We start from the raw sequence: 25,718 nt of genomic DNA, 5'->3' as shown, positions 1-25,718 counted from the left end.
ACAATAAAATTTGCTTATCGTTCCTGTCCTTTTTATGTTCTTTGATCTTGTGATGGAATTTACGTTATTATCCACATTTATATATTTGACTGAATTTATTAATAATTTATTTTCACTATGTTCTATATTGTTATGTAAATATAATTTTGAATTTAGAACCTGTAAAATTGTATGAACTAGGGTATGGGTTTAACTTGGCAGTATTGGTTAACTTTACTCGTGGAAAGGTCGATTTTTCAGACCTTTCCACGATAACATATTTAAGTATATATGCTTGATAAACATATATAAGATAACATATATAAGTATCTATGCTTGATAAAAAAAAATTAATTTGCTCGACTTCTGCTTTGTTGTATTTTGTTTTAAAGATTTCACGGCTAGGCGGAAAAGACGTGATACATATTTATCGCTAGCTTTTGAGCGTCACCGCCCTCGCGCACCGTGTTCATTCACGTCCGGGTTGAAGCATGAATCGCAGATTTTTGTTTTCGGTCAAAGATCAAATGCATTCCACGACAAACTTTCCAAGTTTTAATACATTCGTATTAAGCTACAATTATGTAGCAAAAATTTGATAATGTTATATTATTTTGTCAAGCAAAAAGTAATGTTCCCTCTTTCTTAACTATTTGTGAAATTCTACGTTGCATTTTAATTCCATCTACATAACATAAAACATCTGGAAAATAATATTCAAATATATCATATATGTTGGTATAAATAATAAAAAACAAATAAACTTTAGGTAGAAAGTAGTGGGCGTGGCTCGCTTCAGGTGTGCGGCAGGAGAAGGAAACTCCAAACCGGAAGAGAAGGAGGCGTTTGCTCAAACGAAGACAACAAGCATCTGTCGACATAATCCGAAAGTAGGACCTTATAATATCGTTTTTCCAGTCGCCAACTCCTAATATGTAACTTTTAATGTAAAAATGCAAGTGCATTGTGTACCCATTTAAAACTAAGTGATTGATCTGTATCAATATAGACTTGGGAACATGTAAAACCTCTGATTTTGACTTAAATCTAAGATGACTTCATCATTTTGGCTGCTACTTTATTACCAAAACCTCCACCTTCGCTTATCTAACAACCATTTGTACTAAATTAATGCTTTTTTAAAAACGTTAACACTTCTATAAACTAACCCAGTCAATAAATACAATCATGTCTACACTTCTGTTGGCAGACCATGCCAGTGGAGAGAGGACACCACCAGATGTATGAAGAATACAAGCGCAGGGACAGAGACTATCCACACGGAGATAGAGGCTACTCCTCGCATGACAAAAAAGGAGGGAAACAGAAGCCTAGAGACCTGGATGAGAGAGGCTCTGTAGATGACAGGAGAGCCAAACAACACAGACAGAGGGATATGACAAGTGCCTCTCACAGGGAGACACCTGTTTACAGAGACCACAGCCGGGACTGTGAAGGACCCTCCACACTGTAAGAGATTTTACACGTTATGTAAAAAGGACCAGGAACCTGAGAGCTTATTTGGAAAACATGTTTCATGTTTGATGAATTCACACAAGTTGCAGGATTAAATATAAAATCCCATGATGATTTTTGAAGCAGCTGTATGTGAATGGAAGTGCTAGATAAAAGTTTTTTTTCCATGTATTATATTATAACTGTCCACAGACATTTTTTGTGTCGACTTCAGATGTCTCAGTTTTTTCTCTTCAGTATTTTTAGTTCCTATCAGATTTGGAGAACATAGACTATGAAGCATGGCAGAAGATGCTTCATGTCAGCACAGCATTTATGCTAGACTCCTAAATGAAGGTCCAGCTGATTAAAAACCTATATTGTCAAATCATTTACCCTGCACTTCAGTGTTCTATATTTCCAACCCAAGGAAAGAGCCAATCAAGAATAGAAAGCATGTATTAGCATATTTATGTTTTTTGTTACACAAAATGACATGGCTGATTGAACCCATTGAAACAACTGTGCCTTTTTGTTACAGGTCCACAGAGAGACCAGGGCACCACTATGTAGCAGAGGAGTATTATGTGCAAGAACACAGACAAGCACTTTACAATCTTAAATACACTATGACAGCCAGAGGCAAGTTGATCTTATTTTCTTTTGAAATTGGGCCTATTTAAGATAGCCATAAGGCTAAAGTGTGATACAAGGCTTTTAAAACTTGTACTGAGAACTGGGAGCAAACAACTAAATATAGGACTTGTTTTGGGGTTTTTTTTATAGGTTGTGTATAAACAACAAAAACACTTTGTCCTACAGGTTTGTGCCAGCTCATGGGGATTTTTGTGAATCTTCTCATCATCATCTGCGCTGGAGTGCCTTACAGCAACAACGGTGGATACCGTGACCTGGCCAGCCTGGGTGGAGTCTACTACTATCACTTTGGTGGAGCCAATGCCTTCACTGGAGCTGACGCAGACAGAGTGAAGGAGCTCGACCGCCTGTTCCATCAACTCAAGCGGCCACCCTACATCTACAGCATGGCCTATGGCGGGGTTTTAATGGCCTACACCTGTGTCATGCTGGGTCTGGGAATTTTCCGAGTTCCGTACCGCTGCCCCCCTGTGCTGCTTGGGGAGGCTGTACTAAACTTCTTCATCGGCCTGGGTTACATCCCTGCTCTAGCCTTTTACTTTATTAAGCTGCAAGAAACTTACAATAATCCAATTTGCACAGAGAGAGAGCAGATGTACAAGAGCAAAGGGCATAAGGGCTTTGAGTGCCAGTTCCACGGTGCAGATATCGCAGGGGGCTTGTTTGGGGTGCTGGGGGTGTTTGTTTTCATCACTGGCTCAGTTTTCGCTGTCAGAGCTTTCAGGTCAGTGCGTGAGATGAAGAAAAGTACAAATGAGGAAAATAACTTTTAGGCTGGCCCTTCTACACAATCATTAGGATCAGGATAAGTAGTAAAGTAGGAGTGGAAATAGAGATGAGCAAAGGACATTTTTGTATTTGTAGTTACTGTGTATAAACCAGTGTAAACCATTTGTTTACAGTGATCATTGGATCAGCTTTTTATACTTGTTCTTTTTTTTAGTTTATTTTTTTACTTAAACCTTTGACAGTCACACTGCACAGAGGCAGATTGGAAACATGGAATGTTTATTTACTTCTTTTATAGAAAATGTTTACACTGTTGAAATATGTACCATTTACAGTGAACACCTCATATAAATGTTCACCCTTAATAAACTGATAAAATGCATCGAATGGCATTAGTTTTTTTTTTTATTCTATGCTGAATTTATTGTTTATTTCGTAATATTAACTGTTTTTGTTTTAAACACATTCTAGGCAAATTACAATTATCTTGTCATATACTATACCTTTTCAACCATCACACTACTTTGAGAAGCATTCTACACTTGACCAACAGATGGCACATCAGAGTATATCCGAGGCAGTGTTTTCATCCAAGACAGTCTAGTTTCCTTTCACTTATATTAACTGCTTTGGATAAATTGACCTGGATGACTGAAAACATCAAAAGACACCAGTGTGTTCACAGCTGAATCCTCAGACTTTTTAAAATAATAATTTCTGATTATTAAATACCAAACTATAGCCAATATCCCTTACAATGGCCATTTGTAGTTAACACCAAATAAAGTAAAACCCAAAGTAAAATATTAATTTGTGCACAAATAAACTCCACACTACTCTCTCTACTTTGTTTTTTATCGAGGGTGAGCTTTCAACAGTTAATAAAATGATACAGTGTTAAAAAAAAAACAATATAAGGGACGCAAATCCATCATGACTTTAATTTTTGTGTTAGTGGCACATAAAAGATTCACAGGAAACAATGAAGTACAAAAATAAACAGCATCTTGGCATTGAGGAGAAAATATTCAAGCATTTTATAAAAAAAAAAAAAAAAATGCACCAAAGAAAGAGTAGTTGAAATGGAACGATGGCTACTTTGGTCAAATGTTACACAATGTGGTTTGATCAGTTTCATTCACCGTGTCCAGACACACACACCCGGTTCATTATTCACAGCAGCATGCTGACACGTACAGAATGTGTGCACTTTAGGCTTTCACATACACACAAATACCTTCTGAAATATAGTACCTCAGTTGTACAGGTTGTGTTGAGAGAAGAATCAAGGATCTTGAGGAGGCGGAACAGTTCACAATGATTACAAAAACAACTCAGCAGCTAGTAGAACAAACAAAGACAGACCGTCTAAGGTCAGCGTTACAGGAATGAACTGACACAACAGAATTAAAGGGTTCAAAGTCATTGCACGGCATCCATCTGCTCCTTCGCTGTTGGCCTTGGAACATGTTTAACACAGGAAGTTACTCAAAATATTTACCACAGAAATATAAACCCTGACTGGCTACTTCATTAGGTACATTTAGCTAGTATCATGTTGGACACCCTTATCTTCACCACTGACTATTTGTTCTTGGCCTAGCATCAAGGAGACACTTAAGAATGTCAAGCAGCTGATTCAGATTTGTCTGCTGCTGTCTGCCATGATGTGAACCTTCTATCCCATCAAATCCCAAATACATTCTATTACATTGAGATATAGTGATTGTTAATGCCATTAAAATACAAACAACTTGCCAATGTCCAAAGTGATGAACATGGCCCGCAACAACACTCGGGCAGGTTGTAGTAATAGTGATGCTTGTTAAGAACCACAGCTTCCAGGTGTGTCAAGAACGTGTATAGGCTAAGTGGTTAAAGGATCGGACTTGTGACCAAAGAAATGACCATTCAATTCCACCACAGGGCTGTCGTGTGTTGAACATACTCCCAAAACGCAATTGAGTACAGCTCCTGTTACACAGACAGGTTGAATGCACAGGACATAATTAATATATGGCAGGACATGTATGATAAAAAACGGCTTATTTACACCACCAGCTGTGGCCTCAACAAAAAAAGCCAATCAGGAGTTGTTGAAATACTGAACTACATCTGACAGCAGCAACCATTACTCTACATTCAACTTCAACTGAACGTTTCTTTACTCTGATGCTCAGCAGCATTCTTGACCATGTCTACACATTTGAACGCGATGAGCTGCTACCACGTGATTGGCCGATGAACGAAGCTGGGACGGTAATGGTGTCAATGAAAAGACAGAAACAGACCAGTAAAAAATGAAAACATTGAAAGCACATTAAGTAGAAATGTGCAGAGCAGTCAATGCCAGATTTCTTAAAAATATGACAGAGATACACTAAAAAATCAACACTCATGCAATAATAAAAGACAACTGCAACTTTCACACAATTTCAAAATACATACACCACACACAGACATCAGTTTAGGCTTTCTGACACATTGAGAGACAGTATTGTTTGTATTTTTAGTCGATTGCAAGTTAAGCTCTGAGATACATGTATCTACAGTATAAGTACATTTTGCATATTTGTTTAAGGAAACAATAAAGGAACAACAATTGCAAAATCCAATAACAGGTCAGACAACCTTAAAGAATGTCCAACTTCTCCTCTATAAACTCAGAGACCCTCCTCTCATCGAGCAGCCCGTTTCATTTGCAGACAGAAAGGGAGTCACAATCCTTTTCTAGCTCCTCCTGTGGCAACAACGCTTGATCTGAAGTGGCTTTTAATGTGTCGCTGTCATTGTTCCAGATGCTTAACAGCAAGTGAGGACCTTTTTAAAAAATAAATACAAATAAAATATAACTGTTTTGGTGAATATCCTTTACCCCTTGGCATCACCTGTTCTTGTCTGTTCATCAAAGTGAAATGTTAAAAACCAAATGTTTTTTTTGAGTGAGTGGCTGAGTGGCTGTTAGTGGGATCTGGTTGGATACAAACGGACCAGATACATGTTTGTGCCGAGACAAAAAGTGGTTGAGCGTTAGTGTTGTCGGCAAGCTATTTTTTTTCACAATTTGGGACAAAGTTCAATCTGGTTTTTTTTTTTGTATGTAAAGGAGCAAGTGGAGATGTGACACAGTAACCAATCAGCAGACAGGTGACTGTGACTCTGTCTGGACTTGCCTCTAAAGTGTCCCTGGCAGAAAAGCACAGAACAACATATATAACTGTAATGCTTTCCCACTGTTATCAGGATTTATTTGGCAAGATGTTGACTACAATTTGAATTACAAAAGTAGAGAAAACAAAATGTGGACAAAAATCCCCAATATAGAAAAATCAACTTCTTGTTCAGTGATAACTATCAACACATATCACTGTGGTTTTTCTGCAGCACTGCAATGAACTTTGTTCATAAAACTGTTATTCTTATTGAACAAATGGAATACGTTTACAAATCAGTACAACTACTGCAGAGTGGCACCAATGAAGAAAATACTGAATTTAAAATTAACTCACAAGCAGCTTGCTGCGTACCCTGGCAATAGCTCTGTGCCACCTAGGGGGCAGCCCCCCACTTTGGGAACTACTGGCTTACAGCATTTAATGCATTTGAACTAATAGTTGTCTGAGGAAAAGTCAAGGACAGAAAGCTGAAGAATATCCAAAAGGTAAAGTGTGTGATGAGAGTAAACCAGGGAGGAGGTTGTGATTGTTGACAGAATATTTGATCATTTCATATAGTATTGATTTCAATGGCTGTGTATTCTTAGACATGAGGTAAAACAATGGCCGAAGTCGATATCTCATCTATTTAACTGGACCACCATTGGTCTGAAAATATGTCTCTAATATTCTGTTTATATACAAAGTGCTTGAAACAGTGTGTCCCCTCTGTCAGTTTAAAACATCTGCTCCAACATCAATAAAGGCTTCACCTGTGACTTCCTGTTGTGCAGCAGTGAAACAACAGTTTCCTGGTCCACGTGGATAAATTAAAAATACAGTAATAATACATTAGAGAAAGGAAATATTTCTCTGAATATCCTGGTGCAAACTCTGCCATGCCTTAGACACAGACTACATCATGCCATTTGGGTTTTGTTTTATATACTATGTACGGGCAGACTATGGCCCATGGGCCCGATATGGCCAGTTAGGTTTTCTAATCCAGGACGTCAAACATTGACACAGAGCTGTCCATCTTATGGACACAATTCTTTTTTTTGTCAATGTTCAATCCAAAGCTACAGGTCTTACTGCCACAAAATGGAAAATAAGATGTGAAAAATGTCTTAAAGGACTGTTATTTTTTTTTTTACTAAAAAGAAAATCAAACTTTCACACAGAGCACACCTATGTTGTTTATCACTACGTATGTGTGAGTGCAGACGTTTACAGAAAAGAATGATAGTTAATTCCATCAACCAAACCTTAGGGGGACCAACAACACTGTTCCAACTATATATAGATGTAAGTTTCTTTGAATATCAGGTTTGATCTAGGACTTTATATTCATATTATTTCACAAAAACATTCTCCGTCCATCCGATACTAACCCAGCCCTGCCCGAGACCATTCAAAGTTCTAATTCATTTATACGTTTCATGTATAAATCACAAAAATATGTAACCTGTATTTGTATAGCAGCAGGAGAAAAGATTATTTGGAAAATAATTAGACTAAATGTGGTCTACGTAGTTCACAAAAGTGCTTAGAAATGTGAGTGCATTGTCTGTAAACAGTGATTAGTCACTGTTTGATTCTAATGTCCCTCATCACAATTATGCATAGCATTTGTTTCAGTGTGGAAATAAATGTTCACATCATAATTATTGATTGGATTGATTCACGTTCTCATCTGTCTGTTGTTTGAATTATTCTAATGTGCCGTTATGAGGTGAGAGCTTGTCAGCCGTTACACTGGGACAAGCATTTTTGGTCAATCAGTTTCTTATAATGCATTGCTCTGTACTTTCCTGTCAGCAGCCTGAGCTCTAATATTAGCTGCAGACTTATATTATATATTGCTAAAATGCTAAAAACAATCATATATATATATATATATATATATATGAGTGTGTGGACATGTTTCTGTCTTAGTCTTCTCATCAGTACTGAAACAATACTGTTTTCTCTATAAGCCACAGGGGGAGGACAGAAAAAGCTGTGCTGAGTTCACAGATAAACAATCCCTCATCTAAACTTGTCATCTCCAAACACACACTGTACCAGGAGGACCTCTGGCTGGATCATAGGCACTTTTTCAAGTTTGAGCCACAGGGGTTTCTTCTTCAGAACCTGAGAGACTTCAAACCTCAAGAATGGAGACCCATTAGACCCAAAGTTTCTTCCTCATCCTAAAAACCCAATCTGACCCTCGGACTCACTGAGTAAAGGGAAATGTCGCTCATAGGTTTAAACACAAGTGTATGATTCCATTGGGTTTTCTTTTTTTTTTTTTTTTAAATACAAATTTCAGTCCAAGGTCCAGTCTTCTCAAATACTTAGACCACGACCACACACCTGATGGCAGCATGAAATTCACATATATGACAAAAATATCTTGTTCTCCTGTTTTCCTAGCGATGGCACATTCACAGAAATTAAGCCACACACCACTTCACCGTGTCCTCCCCCTACAGGGCAGTATCATATACTTCCTGCTGTAGTATTTGTGCAGGACCAGGCCCAGGGACCAGGCTGGAGTGAAATGTGGGCGGGTGGGGATGATCCCACACAGGTTCTTTTAAAAAGGGTGCAGTTGACGCAGCAGAGCAGCCTGTGACAAGAGAGTTCTGGCCTTTGAGCTGCTCCCTCACCTCCTGCTCCAGACATGGAGGCACAATCAGCTGATCTTCAGGGTCCTGCTGTGCTGGGGCAGTGAAGTAGCCAGACTTTTTCTTGGGAGCCTCCAAGGCCACTTCAATAATATTATGACTGTCCTCGGGAGCTACTACAGAGCCGTTAGACAGCTTCTTCACAAACAAGTTGGATGCGGAGGGGAATTTCTTCAGGTCTGAAATCTCTCTCCCACACACTGCCAGCAAGCAGCCATTCGTAGCAGAAACCACGACATTGTTTTGTCCGCACATTTTGCCATTAGAATGGTGAAAGCTTCGTCTTTCATGGTCAATATCTTTAGGGCTGTCAGGGGAACCTGAACGTAACTGAAAAGCACAACAGTGAATGTCCACCTCTACTTCTAACTTACTGCCATTAGAGATGACTCCTTCAGGAGGGGCTTCGTCGTCACTGTCCAGGCCATTATCAGACTGATTACTGGAGAAAGTTGCACTGGAGGGCTGACGCTGAAACAGGCCTGGAAGAGTTCCTGCTCCAGTGGAACCAGGAACCATGATCCCACACAGTGTAGCAGCAGGATGAAGGTTACACCGCTTCTCCAGACGTGATGCCGAGCCAGATGATTGGTGCTCGTCTGAAGCTGTGGATCCCGCCTCACTGCCAATCTCAGAGGCCGAAGTTTCACTGTTGAATTCAGAGACAACACCACTGCTCGATGAGAGGCTCCCTGGGTCAAATGGACCCTGAGTCACCGACACAGGCACAGACACAGGGGTTGGACCACGGGGTTCCGTGGTGGAGAAGGAAGGCTCACAGGTACAGCTGTCCTCACCAACACGCAGCAACACCACCACAGCTCCAATGTTGTCCTTGCAGCCATAACTCTGGGCGAGTGAACCCAGTTTCTTGGCAGCAGCACGTGGATCTCGCACAGCCTGCACTGTGCACACAGCCTCCTGGTATGACACCCATTCAAACAGTGCACGGTTCCCTAAGATCAAGAACTCATCCTGAGAAGACAGAGGCTCAGTGTGCACCCAGGGCTTTGGAAGCACCCCTGGAGACAAGTAAGAACATCCCAGCAGGCGGGAACAGCACGTCACTCCACTCACTTTGTTATCCTATGGAGAAAAGGCGTCTTTAGGATTGCAGCGAATTGCATCATTTCCTGGCACTGGACTACATCTTTAAACGTCATACTTTAAATTCAAATATGTGTACATGTCTCTGGAGTAGGGATGTAATGATGTACTTAACTCACGATGCGATTTGATTCATGATTTTTAGCTCACGATATGATTTTATTACGATTTTTATCAAAAAACTTGAGCTCCAGAAACATTATAAACAATTTTTTTATTTGCAAATATGCAAATTCTTGCGCATTTGTAAAGATTCTTAATCGATTCTCGATGCACTGTTACATCCCTACTCTGGAGTATGAGAAGGAACCTTAGCAATTTTAGCTATGCATTACCTCAGTAATAATGGCTTTACTGCGTTTTACCCTGCCCATCTCCTCAGTGCAGTTTTCTAAGCTGTAAATCTTAGAGAGAGGCACTGGTCGACCATTTCGACACAACACCGCCTGACATGTGCCCACGTTGGCTACAGTAAGGCTGAAGTGACCTCCTGGATCTGACGGCTTACGGTGGATATAACACAGCAGGGCGGAGGCACCCAGTTTCTGACCAGCCATACCAAGTTTCCTGTTTCAGTGAAAAAGGAGCAGAGTTACTGATAAACTCCTAAAGACAGAATCTACGGTCTGGCTGCTGCAGTGACTGAACTGAACACTTACCTGTGTGAGGTGAGAAAGGTGTTGCACATGTACACGTTGTCAACGCTGGAGTGCTGCAGTTCTTCACAGAGCACGTCTCCCATTGTGCACTGCAGCAGCCGAGGCACTTCCTCATTACGGTCTCCATCAAATATGCCATAACAAGCCTCCATTTTATCCCCAAAGTGGTCAACGGTCAGCACAGACACACACAGCCTTTTACCAAAAACACATTCAAATTTACAAACTTGTATTTTGAGAATGGTTATGTTTATTTTATACATTAAGAATTTAACATTCACAAGCAAAATGAATAAAAGACGATTCACAGTCTGTGCTCACTTGTTTCTTTGGCCACTCATTTCTGAATAGCCGTGGTTCCAAGGAAGGGAGTCACTTGGCGTGTCTCTTGCTGCCATGGTAGATTTCTGGTCTAATTTGAGGGTGGTAATATGGCTGAAAGGAGAGGAAGTAGATGTTAAGCCTTCACCAGTGCATCTACATATTCAAGACTGACCATTTATATTGTGATATTCCTTAGAAATTCTGTGGTTTTGGTCAGGGGTGTGTGACACACCTGAAGAGATTGAGGGTCTTGTGTTCCAACACTAGGTTTTTGTTGCAGGTGAGGTCCAGCTCTTGAAGAGTTGAAGGCAGAGAGTCTGGCAGCTGGATCTCAGTCAGCTCATTACAGCTTAGGTCCACCAGCTAGAAATGCAAAAAGGCAAAACCTGTTGAGCCCAATTACACTCACGTGGTCAGATGAATAAAACCGGTTAAATCTGACCTTGATCTCAGGCAGGTTGAGGATCTCTGGGAAGACAGAGATGTTGTTGGAGTGTGCGATAAGAGTGTGTAGTCTTTTACAGCTGGACACGGTGGAGGGAATGGCCTTTAACTTGTTGCCACTTAGATTTAGTTCCTCCAGGTGCTCCAACTTACTCAGCTTACTAAAAATGAAATATGTGAAGCTTTAGTAAGTTAGATATGCCAGCTGCTTTTCAAAAATCCCTTAATAACAAGTTTGCAAACGCAACCCTGCTAACCTAGCCAAAAAAACCTTTAGATTTTAGTCGAAGCTACAGTATATGTCTTTTACTTTCTGCATCTGAACATGCTCAAAACATCATTACATGTGCTTTGCAACATGAACGGGTTACTAAAAAGCATCATTGAGAACAACTCAATTTTTCCTTCTCATTTAAAGGTACATTTAACTACTTTTTAACTATCATGAAAATCCCATGATTTTCTAATGAAAATGATAGAAAACAAAATAAATAGAGGAATAAAGTCTAAGGCAACTGACAAGAAGAAGAAAATTCAATTATTGAAGTGATTTTGGTTTGACAAAACAAATGAAAGCACGTTATTCTCCTACAGTGACTCGCTGACACAAAAGACAATGTAATTCACCTGGCAGGAAATGAGGTCATTTGATTGTATGCCAGGTGAAGGACACGCAGACTTTGATGTCCAACCACCACAGCCCCACAGTCTTCATTTAGGTTGTTTCCCGTTAAATAGAGTTCTTGGAGTGTGCCCAGGCTCTCCTCTGATTGGCTGCTTAGAGGAATGCTTTTCAGGTCATTGGCCGATGCATTTAGAAACTTAAGGCTGTAAATGTAGACGAATAATAATAAAAGCAAATGAATATACAATGTTCAAAAAATGAAATCAATCAATTTACCTTCTCTGTTAGGCACTGAGCTACAAGCAAATTTACCTTCTCTGTTAGGCACTGAGCTACATGCAAAATCTATTTCCTTAGGTCATGTCAGTGCACCGATATCTTTATGTTGCCCTAAGTTCTCAGAATTGCTGATGTCCCACCGAGTCAACAAAAATACGAAATATTATCTTCTACAGCCATGTTTTAGTCAGTGATGACATCTGCAGTATTTCAAAAGGATACATATGCAAAAGCAGTTAGAGCCATTATGTTTCAGCATGACAGACAGTAAAGTATATGCAAGCACTTCAACGGCTAATGGGTGTTAAGTGATTTACCACAGGAATAGAGCTAGTCAGTGAAGCTCCAGTTACGACCTGGAATGTTTTATTGATTATGACCACAATCCATATGTGTATACGTGTAGTTTATTCCACAACAGTCAGCCGCAATAAGCTAAAATAAAATAACAGGTGGCACGAACAAAGCTCCTCAACCAAAAAAACAGGCTAAATCAACTCAAATAGGCCTAAATAGTTTCGCTTATATATTTCAAGGAGAAACCTCTTGGAGAGCAGTGTCTGAAAGACTCACTTTAAGGCTTTGTAAAAAAGACTCTCAGGGAGTTCAGTCAGTTTGTTGTGCTGAAGATCTAGAGCTTCCAGTGGGACGTGGTCGAGCAGGTCAGGCACTTTCAGCAAACGATTGTTTCCTGCCAGCAGCTTTCTCAAACTCATACTGTTGACCAGTCTAACAGAGGCCAGAGAAGACGTCACAGATCATCAAAGAAACCAAATGGAACAGAGGATATCCACCCACTGTGCATAGTGTACTGTGTACAAAGCCAGACATTACTGTGTACTGGAATGAAACTAGTTTGTTGAAACAAACAGCATTATTGATTACATTAATATAATAATTAATTAGTGAAACCAGATATGTGGGCTTCAAATGCAAACTGACAGCTGACAGTCACAGAGTCACCGAACTGAAGTCACGATGGTTTGAGACAAATACGAAACATTCAAAAAGTAATAATAACCTGGACGGAAGCTCAGACAGCAGGTTATGTGCGATGTCCATCACCTCAATCTTTCTGCAGTCACACACCCAGTCCGGAAGGTACTCCAAAAGGTTCCTGTCTCAACACATACACAGTCACACAAACACACAGTGAAAACACTTAAACACACACACGAAGCAGAGTCTGATCTGTTCAAACTGACAAGACGCTTAAGTAAGGTTTTTTTTTTTTATCTCTGGACTGAATGAAATCAAACACTGCCCCGACACTGTGACGTGGACTGTACTGTGATTCCATTACAAGTACAACTCAATGTGAAATAATAGAACAATGTGTGCAATACTGTGTTCACTTCACTTCAGGTACACTGTTTTCTGACACATGGTTTATAAGTATACTAGTTTACGTTTATTAAAGTGTTATCACTGAAAAAGCTTGATGTCTCGTGTATTGTCTTAAACACCGTGTCCTTTGCAGACAGAAATTTAAATGTACAACTTGTCCTTCAACACTGGAAAAGGAATGCTTCTCTGGTTGTAATTAATTTAACTTGTGCAAATACTGCAACTAATCTCTGTGTTTGTAATTTCCTGAGTTATGCTTTTAATTAAAGTGTGTTACAACTGAGTTAGCAGGCGACCTAACACAACCAAAGGTTGCCTCTTATTTCCAGGCAGAACTCACTGTGACAGATCCATGTGTGTCAGCTGATTAGGAACTGGATACACACAGACTGCTGTTAGACCTGCGGGCAGATTAAAGGCACAATATATGAATGTACATGTACAAAAAAGAGACAAACGTTACTGCAGGAGGAACACACACAGAGAAAGGGTAAGAGCAAGGCAAAGGCTGCAGCTGTTTCATGCTCTGTTTGACTCACGATTGCTGCTGGCATGAAGCATGCGCAGGGTGAAACCACTGAGCGTGAGTTTCCCCAGCTTGTTGCGTTGGCAGTGAAGAGTCTCCAGGTTGCACATGGAGCTCAGGTCGAGTGAGTCCAGGTAGTTGTCGCGCAAGTCCAGCTGGGTCACTTGGCCTACAACCTCCAGACTCTCACTGTTAACCCGCTGCAGCTCATTCAGCCTGGGTTTACACAGAAGATTTTTTTTGAACATTTTATAAATATACATACACACATATATATATTATATATATATATATATATATATAGAGAGAGAGAGAGAGAGAGAGAGAGAGAGAGTATTATATACTCCTCAAAACAGATTCCCTACCTATACCTATAAGCAGAAACTTCAGTTCTAGTCTCATCTCTTGACCTCATCCATCCTGTTAATAAACAACCTCTGATTTTTAAAAGCTGCCAGTCCAATAAATGCACTTCAACATAAATGCACCTTGCTCACTGCCACTGCCAAACCCACATCACTTTACTGCCTAGGTTTAATTATTTTTTGGCTTTGAGTAAAGCAGTGGTTGCTGGCACCATTCTTAGACTACAGCCAGTAGGATGGTTCCTATAAATACATTTAAGACTATTTACATAATGGTAAAAAGAAGAATACGTGTTTGACTGACACATACATGGAGGTAGAGGTACAGTTCTTGCTGGGAGCTGCTTTTCACCTGGCTTGCCTCTTACCGGAGGTCAATGTTTTTCAGGTTGGTCATCCTGGCAAGAGTACACAGCTCCAGAGACTTCACTCTGTTCCCAGCCATAGCCAGCTTGTCCATTGGACTCTCCAGTCTCTCCAGCACGGCAGGGATGTGAGAGAAGTTGTTGAAAGAAAGCCCCAAGCTGTTGAGCTGGGACAGGCCACCCAGCTCTGCAGGCAGCGAGCTGAGGTGGTTTCCATCCAAAGCCAGTGTCTGCAGGCTGAGAGTTTAAACGAACACAGCAACAGTTGTTGTCTTTTATTTCAGGAAAAAAATGTCCAAATATTATTTCCATCATTTTGCAGTTTATTAGGTGAACAGAGATAAACAAGATTAGAGTGGGTTATGGTGTTTGTAGCAGACCTTTGAAGGGAGCCTATCTGCTCTGGAACAATGTGTATGTTATTGCACGCGAGGTTGAGCTCTGTCAGAGTCAGGATCTCACACACACACTGAGGAAACACACCTAGACGATTGTGAGACAGGTTCAAGCTTTTCAGCTGGGAAAACCTAAAACAGAGAAAGGGGAGAAAAAACATCCCTCAGGAGTTACTTAGCAAATACTATGGACATTAGTCATAGTCTAAGTATCTGATAAAACTATAAGCTGATCATAGTATCAGGAGCTTTATTCTAATCTTCTATAAAATGCTGTTGCCCAGTCTTGTCATCTGATGATATCTCTTTACCAGATATTCATCTTTAAATACGGCCATTGTCTAAATTCTGTTTCCTTCCTATTTTCTAATTCTGTGGAGAATAATTGTGCCCTTGGTCGAAAAATGGTAAAAAGAAAAAGTACAAAACATTTTGCTTAATTTGACAGAACAGCCGATAGTAGCATTTGCTTATTGCTAATGTGCAAAATTCATGTGTGTGAAAACTGAAATAATGAGAAAGAAAGACATTTTCCATTTATATTTCTTACTCGAGCCTCACTAAGACAAACACTGTTTGCCTCAGACAGCATTTCCAGCTCTACACCCTCATATCTTTTTTCCATCACTGGATGTTTGTGTAAATCTCTCCAGGTGAAGGATGTGTGATTACTTGGGTAGATTAAGCAGTCCTCCGGGTCCCTGAAGGCTCATGAAGTTGTGTCTCAGGTTGAGGTGAGTGATGTCCTGGCAGTAGAACAGGTATTCAGGCACTGCCTCCAGACTGTAGCAGGACAGATCCACCACGCTCACTGTCTGAGACACCACCTGAAAAGAAAACTGCAGCACATCAGCAGTTGTTTCCACAAACTTGGACCAATGTTTTTCCTTCTCTACCATTCACCACCCAGCAGCAGCCGTTCTGCTTCTGAAGTTGCACTCATGTGTCAACAACAGTTTTGTTTATATGACTTTAACTAAACCAGTTACCAAAGTTAGGGCTGTACGTCCCCCGGGCTACAGAGCTGCTGAACTAAGACAGATTCAATCTCAAAAAGCAACAGCTTTTTTTTATAAATACAATCCAACCTAACATTACAATTAACAGAGCAGAGAGATAATGAACAGCACTATCCTGAATAAAGACGAGCAACTAACAGTGTCGCTGTTGAAGTGCCTTAGATACTTCTATCACTGCAGCAGTCAAAACACAAAACTTACTTTAACACTACTTAAAAAGTAAGATAAAAATACTTAAATAAAAAACACCCTTTATAATTTCTTCTTGAATACATTTCTGACTCACAGTATATTAATTAAAAAAATGTAATGTTGTGGAAACAAAATATATCATTCATTTTATGGAGACATTTCAGGAGTCCTGAAATTGCAGAGATCTGCATTTTTAAAATATATAGATGAGATTTAGAAAAGAAATGGTGTCAGAAACACAAAGGAGTAATACAAGATGAACAACAGTAAAAGAAATCTACTTGAAGCTGCCTCTCACAAGTTTCTTTTTATGGATGGTTCCGGATGATTGGATGATGCAGAAGGCAATCTCAGATTAGGTGAGATTAATGAGAACAACAGAACAGGACATCAAACATTTCAGGGTTTTTCTCTTGCTAACCTTCGATGCCTGTCGATACCATCTCTGGTAATTTGTTAGTGTATCGAAGATGACAAAATAGGTCTGGGCCTGTGATCCAGCTGAACTAAACATCAGACAGTGCTGTCTTCGCTTCACTTCCTCCACCTGAGGCAAAGGTATGACAAAGAAACAAGAAAGAAAGAACAACGAAGGAGAGATAAACACACAAAATGAATTAAATACCATACATTAGTGTTCTGTTTTATTACAGCTGTAAGGCCCTAAGGATCATATAGTCCTTAAAAAAGGGTGGTGACACATGGGCTGTACAGACAAAGAGATAAGACCTGTTATTTTAGATGACATCATTCTGCAAATAAACTAGTGGTTCAAGACTCAAATCCTTTCCAGCTGCTCAAACCAGCTGTATCCATGCAAAGCATCCATACTCAGCGTGAAGCATACAGTAGTCCAGGGGAAAGTGAAAAGTTAGCCCTAGGTCAGTTTCACTGATGACTAAACACTGATCTCACCTTTCCCCCCACCAGGGGTAAGATGTGCAACTTCCCTGTCAGGCTGTCTTTCACCGAGGCCACGATTAGACAGGTGCCACACAGGATGACCTTTCGCTCGGCCCACTTGTGTAGTTGTGTTTTGCCCTTCCTGACACTGAATACGCCTTTCAGAAGAGTGCGCTCCTGCTGGTCTGGATTAACTGGATGCTCTAGAAGAAAGAAGACCACATACAAGGGTTAGTGTTGATCTACAGTGAACGATCCCATGCAGCACGATCTGACCCTGTGCTGTTATAAACCACGTTGATCGATAGCAAATGTTCTGCAGTAAAAACCTAAAGTGAGTCATGCAGATCTCCACAGGTCAGGATGATATCACACAATTACTCATTAGCATAATGATTCCAGGAACTGGTCGTCACCAGCAGTGAGGATGGACACAGCCCTATTACATCACTGGCTGTGAACTGAGCTAACTGCAAAACAATTAGTTTGATCTTTGAACAAGGAGAGATGTTTTTTTGTTTTTTTTATATTAAACTCATTAAAATGATTCCAATAAAAGGATTCCTTAGGAGCAGCTAATGCTGCTGCTGAAAACAGTGAGCTTGAAGACTTCAAGCTAATGTTGGTTATGTTATTAAATTATTATTAGGACAACCAAAACAGTCACATTCATGTATTTCACGATCTAGACCCCTTGATCATTTAAAGGTCGCAGGCTAATCCCAGCAGTCATTGGGTGAGGGTGGGGTACACCCTGAACACTCCCATCACAGATACAACACCGCTGCAGATACTGTAGAGACGAACAACCATTCACACTAACACTCATACTTGTGGTCGATTTGGTGTCCAGTTCATTCACTTCTGCCTGTTTTTGGACCGTAGGAGGAAACCATAGCACCCTGAGATTACCATGAGAACACACTAGCTGTACAGAAGGACCAATCACCAGTTGGGACCAAAGCAGAAATGTTCTTGATGTCAGCCAAGAGCATTAACCCCTACATTATAAAATGTAATGCAAAATGGTTTCTTGCTGGACAGAAAATCGACCAAATCTTCTTTTATATTTGATTTACAAACATGACATCAAGATTAATGACCATTCGTGTTTAGATCTATGGCCAAACTACAGCCTCAGAGGGAGCTGCTGCAGATTTAATTTGCAACTCAACAGTTAGTGTTCACCATTGTCTGAATCTCTTCTTCGTGACGGGCCAGACATTTTACAAATGAGACAGAGCTGGACTTCAGGCGGTCTGAATCTGGTTCAAGAGTCTTATTTCATTTTAGCTTGTAGTTATTATTGGTGAATTCATTGAGAGAAGATAATCATCAGCAGCAGCAGCAGCAGCAGCAGTGAATTTAAAACCCATTTAAGACATTTTCCCATTTTATCCATCCATGTTCCATCCATTAATTCATGTTCACTCAATTGCATTAAGTAACCACAACGCAGCCAATCATCACTGGTGCCGTTCTTTTCTGTTGTGGTGCACATTCAGTGCAAAAGGCCCAGATCTGGGACAGAAACAATATTTCCAAAAAATCCTGATGGCTGTTTGAGGATAACATGCTTGTAAACTGAAAAACTGCACTGAATGCATCAAAGTGCTTTTGCTCTTCTGTTATCATTGCAACCACCTGTTAAAAGCATTGGCCTATTTAGGCTGCTGTCATAAAATCAACTTCCAAAACAAACACGGGTCTGTTAGGCTGTTAGTTGCCAAGGGAACAGCCTGCACGCTAAAATCAAAGTCCAATGTGATTTGTGATTTGTAAACGTCCAACAACCTTGAACTTGTTTGAAGAACAAAAATCAGCCTCATCAAAGAATGACAATAATTGTTGACCTTCCCAGTGTTTTGTCCAAGTGGAGGACATCTGGAGCACCAGAGTGAAACGTTCTACCAGGAAATGCTGCCAAACCACAGGGACAGAGTGAGAAGTAACAGATTAGCTAGACAGTCAACAACTTGTTGTTTGTCCTTCTCTGTTCATCCTTGGTCTAGTTGTGGCAGTTGTGAGAATCAGAATGTTACATGAAACAGAGGATGGAGCTAAGGTTAATTAACACCAAGTAATAAACCTAATCCTCATGGGTAAAGAACCTGTTATCCTCTGCTACTATCCACCTTGTCAGACATCAAGATATTCTGCGGACTTCAAACTCCAGGAAAACAGGGCAAATTAGTCCTTCAGAGCGTTTATTCTTTTAAAGGATTTCTGAGAAAGGCCTGCTCGGTGCAGAGCTTTCGAGTATGAGGCAATTTCGTGGTATCACGGACACAAATATAATTTCATATTAATAACTAATATATTATTCTGACTGCTTCTCTGCTTCTGGTCTATCAGAACCAACTCCTTACCCATCTAAAGTATTCATTAGAGGTTTATTTATCTCCAAAAAATCAGCTGTCGCCAAATCAATAACCTATCAGATGAGTCATACTGTTCATAATAAGATGTTTTCTTTCTGCTCTGTGCATAACTAATATGCTGACCTGTTCTGCACACAGCAGTTTCAGGTCTCTGTAAAAAAGAGGTGAGACAGAAATCACCCAGTGGATGAGGACCATTGCTTACAGTGGGCCTGGTCTCGGCCACAGTAAAAATGCTCCATTTTGTTTCAGCAACAGCATCTTTTCTACTAAGTCAGCATTTATAACAGTTTACTTGCTGGCCCTTTGTTTAGATCTCAGGTGTTCACCGCAGTAGGAGGTGTTTGTATAAGACAGTCAAGAGTTTCCTGGACGATAAAAAAAAAAGGATTATGAAGTTAAAATATTTGTTAGTTGTTTCAGTTTGATCTGAGAGAAAGTTTGAACAGAAATAATGACAGGTCCTTCTACACATGGAAAATCAGCATCTTATTACAATATGCAGATAATATAAACCTAAGTCTGGAGCAAATTGTCCAAACTAGATGTTTTTAAATCGCAGGAAAAAGTAACTCATGGTAAAAACTATTACATCAGTATGGTAATGGAACGGCCAAATGAAAAGTCTTGTTGGCTTTAGCCTAGGACTAGAGAAGTCTGATTTCAAGTCATGCTCACTTTCTGGCCTTTTTATTCCCATGATTTATTTATGATTTATTCCCTCCAAAGAAAACGAACTCCGGACATTGTACCCTGATGTTCGACACTAGCCAAAAGATCCAAACAAGAAACAAGCCACAGTTCCGTTCGGCCACACACAAGGACTCGGACCGAGGCTGAAACCACAGCAGTCTCACAGCTTCACAAGTGAAGTAAACATCCGCTTTATTATAATGACAACAAAGGTTGTATTATTTTACAAAAATGTTTAACAAAAACACAGAAAAACACACAACATAATCTATATGTTGCTCAAAAATCATTCTGAGACTCAAATCCCATAAATATGAGGAGGCCATTTAATTTTACAACTACAGACAACTGAATTTGATCTCACATTTGGTTTATACTTGTATATATGTCAGAATTGAATACTTTAATACTGCTATTCAGTGTAAGGATGGATGTAATACATGTGTCTTTGGCTTCATTTCAGACTAGCTAACTGCTAACTATTCCTCTTTAAACTTCTCTTCAAGCAAAACAAACATTTTTGGTTAGTTTGTTAACTACTCCAAAGTTAACTATACACTTAATAGGGCACTAAATCCTTGTCATGTGAATTTCAATAATGTTTTTACATATTTAAGAAGCCCTTTTGCCCTGTGTTTATGATGTTGGTATGGAGAGTTTGAACTTTAATCACTGAATGGTGTGATCCTTATAGATGTGGTGAATTATTGACATGAGAGCCAATGAATTATTCAAAAAACCCATTCAGATCTTTGTGTGTTTATGTTCCTCGTACTTTTTATTTTACCCTTAAAAAATGAAATTACTCACTAAAAGTACACACACACATATAGTACATGCACACCCACACATCCTGTAAAATCAGAAGCTGTTAGAAACTGTCGTGAACCTTACACCAACAAAACAACCTCCCAGGTGACACAACAAGCCAGGTCAAGGCTAACAACATTCATTTTATGACCGCCTAGCTGCTGTCAAACTTAACTTTAAATCACTTAACCACTGGACTCTGTGTGTCTGATTGGCTTCAGGTCTATAATCTGAGATTAGGATTCTACAAGCAGCATTAGAAAGTAATGATTTCGGACACATGTGACCTGCTGCATAGGTGCCAATTCCATGGGTGCTTTGGGGTCGGAGCACCCACCGAGACTTCCGAACACCCACGTGCAGCGTGCACCCAACAGCAAAAACATACATCTGGACTCACCACTGTAGAAACGGATCAAACAGCTGAGGTCAGCGTTAGCTGCTTCCTGCTGCACCCGTACGGGGTCTGCATAGCCCATAGTTGTCAAATAATCGTAGAGAATCTGGAGTGGACGTTCAGACGGGTCTAATCTCCTGAAGTGAAACAAAAGAAAGGTGACAATGTGAAATACTATTAGTTTATTTTACATTAGCACATATTTATATGACATCATAGACTTGTCTTTTTATTAATACAAACGATTGATTCCTGTAGAGAAAGTCTCCAATATGGACTTCTGTATTATTAAAATAAACCCTGCTTGGTAATAACTTTCTGTTTGACTGTAGTTTCACTGCTACCGTAAACCATCACAGCCAATCCAGGGGCTTATCATAAGCCGTTTTATATGGCATTCCCCAAAACTGAAGCTTGAAGCTCCATTACAGGCCTTTAAAGTTAATATGTCCCATATGTTAGTGGTTAAAACAAACTATTTAACCAACCATAATATCAAAAGCATGTCTGTCTCAGCCAACAAGTCTCTTCAGTGATTAAGGTAATGTCAGTTAAATTTTACTGCTGGTGTACACGTACAACTGCACACAAAAATACAGCAGTTGAACTCTTGAAACTCCCTTTTGTAAGACGTTCACATATCAATATCAATAAACCAGCAATAGATTCTGACACCTTTAATTAAGGTGTGTCATTTGCTATTTCTGTCGACATGCGTCTGTTGAGTTAAGAGCAGCATGTGGCCATTTCCTGGAGGATATACAGTTCAAATGAAATGTTGAGGGTCTATTTTACTACCTTTATATTTATTACTGTATTTTATAGTATTATTGGATGCTAAAGCGAAAGGTTCAGGTTTAAAAGTCATTAGTGTGTTACAAGTTTGGTTGTATTGCTACATGAATATCATATCAAACCAAACTGAAGACACACAGGACATTTTTAAACCCTCTACCTGATTAGATCTCCATGCAGCTGAACATAGAGGCCGTGTCCATTCCTCTGAGCGCACAGTTCCTCCACAGTGGTGCTGGTGGAACAAAGGACCAACTGCAGGTCTGTCTGTGGAGTAGAGGAACTTTGCGGGCCAGGAGTTGGTGGCTGAGGGTCCACTGTGCCCCCATACAGACACAAGCAGCCCCGCTGCGTGTCCCCCTTCAGCCACTCCCGCTCCCGTGAACCAAATCTGGTCTTTCGTGTGACACAGCTGCGATTCCCGTTCCGCTTCATGTTGCGCTGCTGACACAAACAAACCAAGTTTATCACACAGGCACTGAGGACATCATAAGTACTCATCAGCAAGTCTAATAGCCTTGGAGTACCTGCAGAGATTCAAAGTCTATACATTTGGAAATGTAGGATTATTCAGGCTCTTCTCATGCATCCTTCCATGCTGGTGAAATGAGCTACCGTTCACCACCAGAACAGGGGCATCTCTGCCCATTTTCAAAAAGTTCTTGAAGACCCAGCTATTCAGAGAGCACCTCCAGCCCCTAGCACGTTCCTGTACTTCCCTTTTGTTTCTATGGCAATATGTAAGTTTTCAATACTACATTATACAACATCCAGAGCAGCCTTTTATGGAATTTGTCTTGGGTCTGTGTTGTAGTCTCATGCACTTCCACTGTACACAGTGAGGCACTGGGGCCTGTTCAATGATATGTAGTGTTAAACTTTTACTTCTGTAGTTGGAATTGGTCTTCTGGATGTGATTATAGAACTATAAGGTCAAACAGGAGTGCTATCATTCCAGTTAGAGAGACGGGGGATGTGACAAACCAAGGGCAAAATTCCCATCCTGGGCTCAAAATGATTTGCTGCCATGAAAGTAAGTAAATTGCCTCCACTTCCCTTGTCATCTGTTGTCATTTTCTGTCTGATTGAAGCACCCAGTCACTACTCACTGCTGCGGCATCACTCACAACTGTCAGCAGGCGTACGACCCAGACAGCTGTGTCACTGTGTGACTTTAGTAGAGTGACACTCATTAGTGATTAGTCAATATACTCTAATGTCAATGCAGATCTCTCTGCGTAAAACACTTCTCTCGCTAGTACCTCGAAAATATGAGAAATCACATGTGTGTAAAGGATGAGGCAAATAAACAAATCTGTCAAAGTGACTGCATGTTGGTGAGCTCAGCACAAAGAACACTGAAATAAGCAGATTCTCATGGTGTGCTTTTTTGTCCTAATATCACTTTTCTATTACACTGTTAAAATCAGCATCTCTCTACGTGAAAGACCATCAGGAAAATGTTCTGATTTATTACATTTATTATACATTATTTTGATTTGCAGCCAACATGATGGTTAATAGGACCTTAGTCAAGCAGACTGAACAAAATATATCACTTGTGTCTTGATTCCATCCAATGAAGGGAAACGTCTTATGGAGACACACCCTACAACAACGGCTGTGCCGAGGCATGTGTGCTGTGAGAGATCATCAAGTATTCCGTTGAAAATGTTCCAATTTCACTTAATTGGCCTAAAATTGATCATTCGTTTACTGCTGATAATTAGTGGTTATGATAACGCAAAACAATAAAATATTCGTCCACTAGGTGGCAGTAAATTAACTAAAGAGAGACTCCCAGTATATCAGCACTGTGTTCAACAACAGTTTTCACAATAGATAAGTAAACTGTGATTCATGGGATTTGTTCTAATGTGACATATGTGCTGTGGCTTAAAAGGGTTGGGAAACACCAACCATCTGTGTCACTGTGACCATGCACATTATAAAAAATAAAACTTTAGCTGATATTGTTTGTGCATTTTGTTTTCTTTTTCATTCCATTTCATGTATAAAAAACACAAAATATGACCTAAGTCTAATTTAAAGTCTTCAGAAGAATTAGGAATATGGTGCAAATTATGGGAAATTTAAGTTTGGATAAGAATATGACCTTAAGGTCAACACTGCTTTAAGAAGTTTTACTAGAATCAATGACAGAATGCTTTGCTAAAGGGTTTGAAGTAGATATAGGGTTGGGTTAGGCCAAGTGGCTGGGGAATACCTCAAGTCTCTTAGTACACTAACAACCACCGTTACAAGTGTAACCCCATCCAGCCCAGGATCTCTGAGGTACTGTCAGTGATTTTTCATTAACTGTGGAATGGACCAAAGCCTGGTCTAATGAGGAAGAATCTTAGTTCCAAGGCCATACTTATAGTTCGGATAGAGATCTTTTTATTCACGTTTGGTAAATGGTGTGGTAATACAGCAGACTCTAACTGGTTAAGGCTAAGGACAAGGTTCGAATTAGTTCATAAACAGTAATGAATGGACGTCTGTACATGATTAGCTGGTGTATGTGTGTGTGTGTGTGTACGTTAAAAGGATGTGATCCAAGCTTTACTGCATGACAGTCTTCTATTTACTAGACACAGATAAATGAACAACCAAAGATGTCAGTTCGCCTGATCTAACTATCGTAAAGGAACGAATAACTACTGCATGGAAACCTTTTATAAAAATAAAAACTTGTCAGACAGCCGAGACAGTCCACAGATTCAGTATTTCTGTCGACAACTCGGTTTCGGTTCGAACCACCCACTGACTGCATCACAACACCAGAACCCTTTCCGTATGACTTACCTTCAGCACTCGGATCCCGGTTACAGCGGGAGCTCCAGAACCACTGCGGCTGCCGCGACCTGCACCCTGGTCCTGTCCCGCTGGCTGCACCATCGTGTCGGGCTGCCTGTCTATGCAAGCTCCGGCATCTCCTCCTTTCTGGATGCCCGTTTGGGTCTTAGTGGCAGCGGCTGCTGTGTGACTCTCCTCGTCCTCTATCGCCATGTCTCAGCCCTGTTATCAGCGACACAAACACATTTCTGTCGTCCTGCTGCGTGACTGGCAAATTCCCACGGAAAAGTGAAAATCCATCCCGCGTTGCGACGCCATGTCCAGACAGAATTAAAGCACTGTCAGAGGCCCGTCCACGAGCGGATCAATAAACATGACAGGGGCGGAGTCAGGCTCATTACCATTCAGTAGCGTTTACAATACACGTTTATCACATACTGGCACCGGTATATGTACGTCTTAAACTGTGTACATATTTGTTGTTTGATGTTGTACTACATGTCTTTGCTGAACTGTCACTGACGAACGACGTATTCACGGATAAAATAAAAAAATACTCCTTTGTAAAGTGACTCACGATTTAATCGTTGACTTTTTGCCATACTTGGCTTTTAACTATGTTTAAAAGTGATTAATCTCACCT

At 40.2% G+C, this 25,718-nt stretch overlaps 2 protein-coding genes across 3 annotated transcripts; one reads left to right on the top strand and one right to left on the bottom strand.

Moving 5' to 3' along the window:
• Positions 1–706: 706 nt before the first annotated feature.
• Positions 707–3,202, top strand: marveld3 (MARVEL domain containing 3). Its single transcript, XM_008310051.3, has 4 exons — positions 707–869; positions 1,190–1,449; positions 1,976–2,076; positions 2,257–3,202. Exons 2-4 carry the CDS (start codon positions 1,193–1,195, stop codon positions 2,862–2,864), a joined length of 966 nt encoding a protein of 321 aa, XP_008308273.1. The 5' UTR covers positions 707–869; positions 1,190–1,192; the 3' UTR covers positions 2,865–3,202.
• Positions 3,203–3,734: 532 nt separating this feature from the next.
• On the bottom strand, positions 3,735–25,609 carry phlpp2 (PH domain and leucine rich repeat protein phosphatase 2). 2 transcript variants are annotated; one of them, XM_017032730.2, is made up of 19 exons: positions 25,085–25,609; positions 22,437–22,720; positions 21,485–21,618; positions 17,213–17,403; positions 16,719–16,844; positions 15,759–15,913; positions 15,072–15,218; positions 14,695–14,928; positions 13,975–14,177; positions 13,776–13,836; positions 13,110–13,205; positions 12,662–12,817; positions 11,812–12,012; positions 11,183–11,345; positions 10,973–11,103; positions 10,738–10,851; positions 10,417–10,611; positions 10,093–10,324; positions 3,735–9,736 (listed from the first exon to the last, which is right to left on the bottom strand). In XM_017032730.2, the coding sequence occupies exons 1-19, from the start codon at positions 25,286–25,288 to the stop codon at positions 8,450–8,452; spliced, it is 4,314 nt and encodes a 1,437-aa protein (XP_016888219.1). In that variant the 5' UTR covers positions 25,289–25,609; the 3' UTR covers positions 3,735–8,449. The 2 variants fall into 2 exon arrangements, with proteins under 2 accessions (XP_016888219.1, XP_008308272.1); XM_008310050.2 differs by having other exon boundaries at positions 22,437–22,717; positions 25,085–25,608.
• Positions 25,610–25,718: the final 109 nt, after the last annotated feature.

This window comes from Cynoglossus semilaevis, chromosome 5 (assembly GCF_000523025.1).
Source record: "Cynoglossus semilaevis isolate Cse_v1.0 chromosome 5, Cse_v1.0, whole genome shotgun sequence".
Taxonomy (NCBI): Eukaryota; Metazoa; Chordata; class Actinopteri; order Pleuronectiformes; family Cynoglossidae; genus Cynoglossus; species Cynoglossus semilaevis.
Note: the sequence above shows the minus strand (reverse complement) of the source record. Positions and strands in the feature narration are given on the sequence as shown.

Bases quoted from the DNA above. Each gene is read 5' to 3' on its own strand.
- marveld3 (XM_008310051.3), top strand. From the start codon at position 1,193: ATGCCAGTGGAGAGAGGACACCACCAGATGTATGAAGAATACAAGCGC. The intron at 1,450-1,975 runs GTAAGAGATTTT...TTTTTGTTACAG, and splicing joins TGTGAAGGACCCTCCACACT to GTCCACAGAGAGACCAGGGC. The intron at 2,077-2,256 runs GCAAGTTGATCT...TTTGTCCTACAG, and splicing joins ATACACTATGACAGCCAGAG to GTTTGTGCCAGCTCATGGGG.
- phlpp2 (XM_017032730.2), bottom strand. From the start codon at position 25,288: ATGGCGATAGAGGACGAGGAGAGTCACACAGCAGCCGCTGCCACTAAG. The intron at 10,852-10,972 runs GTGTGTCACACA...CTCTCCTTTCAG, and splicing joins AAGACCCTCAATCTCTTCAG to CCATATTACCACCCTCAAAT. The intron at 10,612-10,737 runs GTGAGCACAGAC...TTTTGGTAAAAG, and splicing joins ATGAGTGGCCAAAGAAACAA to GCTGTGTGTGTCTGTGCTGA.